Raw genomic sequence first — 7,617 nt, forward strand, 5'->3', positions numbered from 1 at the left:
CCACCACCAACCTGCCATCCTCTCCTGCCGGGAGCGAGTGGGCTTGGCTAGAGCTGCGGTCAATCAGCCATCCCCCGCCTACCCCTCTCCAATGAGGGGGGGTGGGCGAGGCTCGGCTTGATTGCTACCACACCCCGAGAAAAACCCCAGATACTAAGTTTTTTGGCGGGAAAATCTGGACACGCTTAAAAAGGGGGTAGCCTTTGACCTTTTCAAGTCAAAAAGCGATAGGGTGTCCCCTTGTGGCCACAAACTATTAGCAAAATCTCTCCGCCAAAAAACTCACCACCATCGGGGTTTTTCAGGGCCAAGGGGGGAACAGAACTCTGCACAAGAAATGAAGGAACAAAATCAAGTTTCAATCAACAATTTATTGAACGAATATGGCACACAAAACAAAGCATTACAATACGTCGGATGCACAAGCTTCGAAGTGAAAATTAACACGGATTTCAATTACAAAGTGTCAAAGCACGACAAACATTAACGCCAAATACTGTTACAAGTCAACAGAGTAAGAAAACATTTGCAAGCAACTACATGTTAAAACAGAAACATACAGCACGTTACTGTTTCACCGAGGCTTCTGTCGAGGCAGCGACCGGAATGAAGACTGGAACTTCGTTGCAATTCCTGTAACACAACAGAAATCAGAATTAACTTTCGGTTACAAACAGGATCTCGAAATTATCCCAGACAGATAGATCTTCTGAATCGATTCTTGCGCTCAAAGGATGAAACAGTTTGAAAAGATTTACAGATGCAATAAAGCGATTAGCCTGGTGTAACAGGTACATTTAAAGTGCAAATACTGAAACAATACAGCTAGTGTGGCGATTAGCATATTCGTTTTCTGCAACAATTAATTTAACATACAAAGTTAATCCATATCTTTATAGGCTCCGTTGTTTTAATTGTCGTGATGCAATTTGGAAGCCAAAACGGTTTCTGAATAATCTATTATACACAGCAAAAAACCCGAAATGTATCGTAGTTTAGCAGAAAACGAGTTCTATAAATAGCAGGCCTACAATTTTGTCGGGTCAAAACCATTCCTGCCCGGGAGAAATCTAGTATCTCCTAGTTTGAGTCTTTTTTTGACAAGGTGTATCACATTTCCAACAACAAATGATACGTGTAAACGAATAAAAAGGTTTATACTTACATCGATAATTCCACCAGCTGAGCCAAGTATGTCCTGCCCGCAGACACCGAACTGGAAACACAAGAACACAAGTATTTAGACGATTATTTAAAGATAATTTAAACCAAGGTTGCTTAGTAGCAAACAGCGTTTCACCAGGCTAGATAGCGCAGAAAACATTTCAAAGAAATACGTGTAAAGAAATGAGTAAAACGTTTATACTTACTTGGATAATTGCAGCAGCTGAGCCAAACATGTCCTGCCCGAAGACAAACAAATACAGAATTTAGAGTTTAAAGACCATTAAAACTAACAAGTATTCGTTGCAAGATAGATTTTTATCACTTTTTCCTGCGAGGTTTAGACTACATAATTACATGAGTTAAATTTTATCTATATTCAAATAAAGGAAAAACAGAAAATAATCGTAAAAGACGCGGAACAAACGCACTCAGCTCCGCTCTCTCCAGCAGAACCTGGCGCACAGGTGCGCGGGGCGTGGCCTGCGAGAGATGTCATTCGAGTGGGCGTGGCCACAGTCTGGCGGTGCAGGTCGCTTTTTTTCTTGGCTCCACCTGGAAACTTGTTAAAGAAATCGAGCGTGTTTACAGAAGCCCCCATGAGTTACAAGTTTCAAATCTTTTTTTTTCCCCCATAGCCTACTGGGTAATCACAGTTAGTGCGTTTATTCCTTATTAGTATCTGAAAGCCGCATGATGTGAATGAAACAATGTAGCAATATGCAGGCGAGCTGTGGGCTCTAAAGTTCTCTGCAGGACACTTACTGTTCTATAACCTGATCTGTCTTAACTCTGCACCAAGAAGTCAGATGTTTCATGTGTGAACATTTATCATGCACTCAATTTACCACCTTTCTTCTTCTAATTAGTCATGCAGCGGATCTGTTCATGTAATAAGTTACAAGAACATGAGAAAGGTCAAATGAGAGGACAGTATTTGATCCATGCAGCCCTTTTGGTTACTGCTATCAGTTTGATTGGACAGTCTCATGCAGCCATTGCTTAAAAGTAAAGAGGCTGTTGGCTTCAACAAAATGGCTGGATTGCCTGTGCCACTCTCCCACAACTCTTTGTGTAAATAACCTTTAAATACACTTTCCCATGACATCCCTTCATGCTTATCTTGGGTCATGTCAAAGTTGTGCACACTGTATTACTGCAACTTATTTCTTTTTAACTAGTTAACTGCAGCAACTAATTAAATCATTAGCATAACACTAGTGCACTGTACTGAAGTACGTTATATTCAAATAAACTCAAATTTCTCAGCCTCAGTGCATTCCCATTTCTAAAGTTTCGACCATTCACTAAGCATAATATATGGATAAAAGGTTATACCGCAACCTCAGACACCAGGAGGAGCTGGAGACGATGGCTTCACTCATTAAACCAGTGCTTTTGCAGAGTCAGGACCTACCTGGTGGGAGATGAACCATTTCCTAAGGAGGTCTAGAGCAGGATCAGTGCCAGAGCCAAATGCTGTCCAGTAGAAGACTCCCAAGTACTGTGAGAGCTCAGGCGCAGACTCTGGGAGCTGGTGGTTGCAGCAGGGAGGAAGAACTCAGTCAAGGAAAGCTGGCTGATTGCAAAGAGGTGTATGAGGCCATGGGGGTAGTGGCTGCCACTATGGACATCTCAGGCTCAGAGTCTACAGTTCGCTGATGCCTCTGTCCCCCCTGATCTCCTCTGAGATCATGCCTCAGGTCCCTCACATCACCAGGCTCTTCACTCGTGGTGTCCTGAGCTCAATGAGCTTCACCCCCGGCTCTCACCCTCTGGCTAGTCCTTGTCAGGGAGAAGCAGCGGATCGCCCTCGACTCGACCAATCCAGTTTGACCAGAGCTGCTCTATTGCCTTCTTTGCCTTACTGGCAGGCCGACACGACAGCAACCGAGGCTGCTACTCCTCCAGACCTTCCTGCACCTCAATGACACTTCTCAATCTCTCCAGGAGCCTCCCTGCTCCTCTCCACCCCTCCAGGAGCCTCCTTCTCCCCCCTGTAGCCACTGGTCCTCACATGACCAGCCAGCCCTCGGGCTTCCAGGTCCTCCTCCAGCCCCTGACATCATCTCCTGACACCTCCGGGCCGGGTCTCACACAAACCAGAGTCTCCAGAGTCTCCCTCTCACACTCAGACTCGGCTCACTCATTACACCCAGTCTCCAGCTCCTCACTGTCGGGCTGAGCCTTGACACACTCATGTTAGAACCACACAGCCCCTCAGTGCCTCACTCTCGTGTCCGAGGCTGTGCACACACAGCTTGCCAGCACACCTTTCCTGTGCCCCGTCACCGTCGGGCTTCCAGGTCCTCCTCCAGCCGCTGACATCATCTCCTCCAAAGCAAACTTCTCCTCTGGGACAATAAAGGAAGTGATCTCTTACCGCCCGCGCTGACACAACTGCGGTGGCTTGCAGTCTCCTACAGCCCGGAGATTCAGAACTGTAGCTTGCAGGCACAGCGTGGGCTCTGACCCTATTTGTATGGGACTCTTGTCTTTGAGAGTTTTTTTTCTCGTTAAAAAAGTGATTCATATATTTAGGAATCAAAACTGTTATCATCGTGACTCGCTTCCGGTCACCGTTCCGACAAAAACATAATTTACCTTTGAATATGTCGATTCCGGAAAAATGTTTGGATATTCAAGTAAAAACATAAGAATGCCCGGATTTTATTGAAATCTTTAGAAACAAAATGAAGCCTATTGATCAAACTACCGTAGGAGGTAACAGTTCCGATCAATGTCCGCCAGGCGGCGGTGGTGATACACGAGTCTATGGAGGGCTGGGTTACAGTGCCGTAGTGAGGGTCTTGTGTGACGTTAACACCCGGATCACGTGACTGGGGTCTAAGGCGTTTGGCAAGACAGGACAGAAGTTGTGAGAATTTAGTATTTCACTTCATATTTATTTCACTTTCTCATCATGTATGTTTCTTATTCATGGACTCGTGTTGTATTAAATGTGCAGTGTATTGTGTTGTGTCTTTTATCTGCCTCCAAAGCAAACTTCTCCTCTGGGACAATAAAGGAAGTGATCTCTTACCGCCCGCGCTGACACAACCGCGGTGGCTTGCAGTCTCCTACAGCCCGGAGATTCAGAACTGTAGCTTGCAGGCACAGCGTGGGCTCTGACCCTGTTTGTATGGGTGCTGCTGATGTATGAAACACCTGGGTAATCTGCAGACACACTGACCACTCCAGGACTGGACACCCCCGCTACAGACACACTGACCCATCCAGGACTGGACACCTTACAACGGGAGTAAGGCTTTGATTAAATCACCCAGTTTACTCTTCACCACAGCAGACCCACGAATGCCCTTCCTTGCTCTTTCCCATTTACCTTTTCACTTTCCCGGCACTAATCAGCGTTTCTATCCTTGTACCTGCGACCCCGGGATGATCTCACGGCTATAATGCGCTCTTTTCCCCTCCAGAGGACGCCGGTGACACAGAGCTGCCTGACAGGGGCTCTGCTTGAACACCTGCCTGTAGAACTGCTCGGTCTTGTCGGGGGGTGTGATCTTTTTTTCAGCTGTGCTTATGAATTCTGATTTCCTGCTTCGCCCCAGAGAAGTTGTTGTTGTTTTTTTTCAGTGACAGGGGGGTTAATAAGCGCCACTGCGCTGGATGCCGAGTGTGTCAGAGGAAGGTCTGCATCAGGCCTGCTCTCTGCTCGTGGAGCTGGTCCGCCTCGTGCCGGAGAGCTGCAGATCCGGCTCGCGGCCGGCGGGGGTCACGTAGCGCGTGGCTCATCTCGCCCTCTGCTCCCTGCCTGTGCTTTTACAGAAAGGAAACACACTGCCGAATAAATCCCCTTCTTCCCAAGGGGAATGTAATTAAAAAAAATAGTGATAAAAAAATCAGTCCGTTTCTGTTTCTGACTGTTTATTAAAGCAGGATAGTTGCGCTTCCCGGCTGTCAGTGCAGTGTCCAGTTACCAGTGTCCCCGGACGGTGGACCGTGAACTCTCTGACCGCTCCGGTTTCAGCTATAGGCTGCACTGGGGGGGTCAAACTACTCGAGCAGAGAAATGCAAGCGACGGCACCGCTCTTATCAGGCCCGACACACGGAAAGCAAACATGCAATGAAAAGTTAATAATTATAGAGACACACACACACACAAACACACGCGAGCTGTCAACGTGACCCCCGTCCGCCATGCGACAGCGCCGGAGCCGCACGCCCGCACCCGGCCCGGGCACGAGCACGGGGCACGAGCACGCGCGCGCCCGGGCACCCGCACTGCGTCCGCACGCCCGCCGGCCCGCAGCAGCGAGTAAAAAGCCCGTCTCCCGTCCCGCACTCGGACCATTCAGAGCCTGGCCGGCGCTCACCAGCGAGGTAAGGGCGGCGGGGCGGCCGCTGATCGGCGAGTGGGGGTGGCGGGGGTCGCTGCACAGCCCGCTGGCCGCTGTGTCTGCGGATCGGTGACATTCAGGACCCGAAACAGCGGCGGCCGGATTAATCACCGGCTGCCCGCACTTCCTTGATCGCTCTCTTTCCTTTTAATTGATCCCCCCCCCCGGACCCCCCATGTAACCTCCGTGGTTTTGTTCTGCTGAACAAGGGCAGCACCTGGGCGGCACCTGTTCTGAGCTTCACCTTGCAGTTTGACCTCCACGCCGCAGCTCGGGGCGAGTACCGCCTGAACCCCAGGGGTGCGGGGTGCTGGGGTGGGGGGTGCGGGGGGGGCGGTGTCCGTCAGGGACGGCGTGCGGTGTCCCGGGCGCCTGGGGACGGGTCGTGTCTGCAGGCTCGCCCCAGCCGGCTGTGCGCTACGTGCAGGCGAGGGTAGGAAGCGCCGCGGCACCCTGGCGGAAGGGAGATCGAAACCATTCGTGCGATGGACTACGCGGCAGACCTGTCTGCAGAGATGGCGGCGAGGCCTCTCGGGGCTGGGGCTCACCGGGGGCAGGTGCGCACAGCCAGCGGGGGGAGCTCCCGGCTGGACAGGCCGCCTCGGTGCTTCCCTTCCGACACGGCTTTCCCGAGCTGCCATGAAAGCCTATTAGAAAGCAGTCTGTCTGTATTTCCGTCGCACCAGCGCATTGCTTTGCACCTAATTGTATTCCCGTTGCTCGTCGCCGGAGCCCTCGAGAGTCCAGCCCGGTTTGTTTGAGACGGCCGGGTCCTCCTCCCGGCCCCCCGGTGACCCCATCCCGCCGAGCCGCTCGGTGACTTTCGTTCCCTGTCCCCCCCCCGCAGAACATGGCGGAAGACATCAAGGACAAGCTGGAGCGGTACCGCACGGCGCCGTTCGACGCCCGTTTCCCCAACCAGAACCAGACCAAGAACTGCTGGCAGAACTACCTGGGTAAGCGAGCCGGGTTCGCTGCCCCGCCTGCCTGCAGAGGCGCAGGAGAGGAGGGGTGGTCATGTGTGCTGCCCTGGAGCTGAGCTCTATTAAATTACTGGCTTCTGTCTGCGCGCCTCTCAGCTGCCGCTGGGCTCAGACGATGTACAGTGACACACTGCAGGAATGCCTGTAGCTGCACAGGAGCCGAATACAGCAGGATGGGATGTAGCAAATGGGTGCAAAGGAGCCGCTTCTGAAAAACGTGCCACTTCATTTTTCTGTACCTGCGTAGCTAGATTTAGCTCAACTAGACCGTAATGTTAGCACTAAGTGGAACCAGGGGACACAGGTGGGGAGCTGAGTTTTAGAAACCAAGGACTGGAGGCCCTGCTTCCCACCAAGGGTGGTGGGTGCGTGGAACGACATCGTGGGGTGGGCGACCCTGGCTTCCTTCCTGCGTGAATCCCAGCCGCACGCAAGATGCAAAGCCTGGAGAGAGAGAGAGAGAGAGGATGGGCGCGGCAGCTTCTGCCCGGTTGTGATGCAGGGCTGGGAGGGAGACGTGAGGAAAGGCAGGGTGCCCTCTCCTGCAGACCTGAGCCTCCAGCCTTCGGCCCAGTTTAACCCCGTTTTCTGCCTGTCTCAATTGTAGATTTCCATCGCTGTCAGAAGGCCCTGACGGCCAGAGGGGCTGACATCACTCCATGCGACTGGTACAAGCGAGTGTATAAATCCCTGTGCCCCGTGTCCTGGGTGAGTGCTGTGAGGCTTCCTGGAGTATAACTTCCTCCTAGCAATTACTGACCACCAGTGATTAAGATGTTCATTTTTTTTTAAAGTCTTTCAAGTATTAATTGCCAAGATAATGCTGAGTGGTTCCCCCCCAACCACCTTGCAGGTAACTAAATGGGATGAACAAAGAGAGGAAGGAAACTTCCCAGGAAAGATCTGAGCAGCATTCCATAGGAAGCCGTGTCCAAACCCATCGTGTGGGACAAGGGAATGGGTGCAGACTGGTCCTCCAGAAATTCCGAGCGCCCCTCTTGTGAACGACGGCCATCGAGGATTGTACAGATTCCTTCATTTTTTTGCTTTCCAGCCTTGTAGTCTCAGGCAATAAAATCCTACAGAAATGAAGCTCCGTTTGTTGTGT

The 7,617-nt window shown here is 51.1% G+C and overlaps 1 protein-coding gene across 1 annotated transcript; it reads left to right on the top strand.

Annotated features, from left to right (window-relative positions):
• The first annotated feature begins 5,380 nt into the window (after positions 1-5,380).
• cox6b1 (cytochrome c oxidase subunit 6B1) lies at positions 5,381-7,601 on the top strand. The gene is made up of 4 exons (XM_069180717.1): positions 5,381-5,509; positions 6,374-6,482; positions 7,117-7,217; positions 7,363-7,601. Exons 2-4 carry the CDS (start codon positions 6,377-6,379, stop codon positions 7,414-7,416), a joined length of 261 nt encoding a protein of 86 aa, XP_069036818.1. The 5' UTR covers positions 5,381-5,509; positions 6,374-6,376; the 3' UTR covers positions 7,417-7,601.
• Positions 7,602-7,617: the final 16 nt, after the last annotated feature.

This window comes from Lepisosteus oculatus, chromosome 19 (genome assembly GCF_040954835.1).
Source record: "Lepisosteus oculatus isolate fLepOcu1 chromosome 19, fLepOcu1.hap2, whole genome shotgun sequence".
Classification (NCBI taxonomy): Eukaryota; Metazoa; Chordata; class Actinopteri; order Semionotiformes; family Lepisosteidae; genus Lepisosteus; species Lepisosteus oculatus.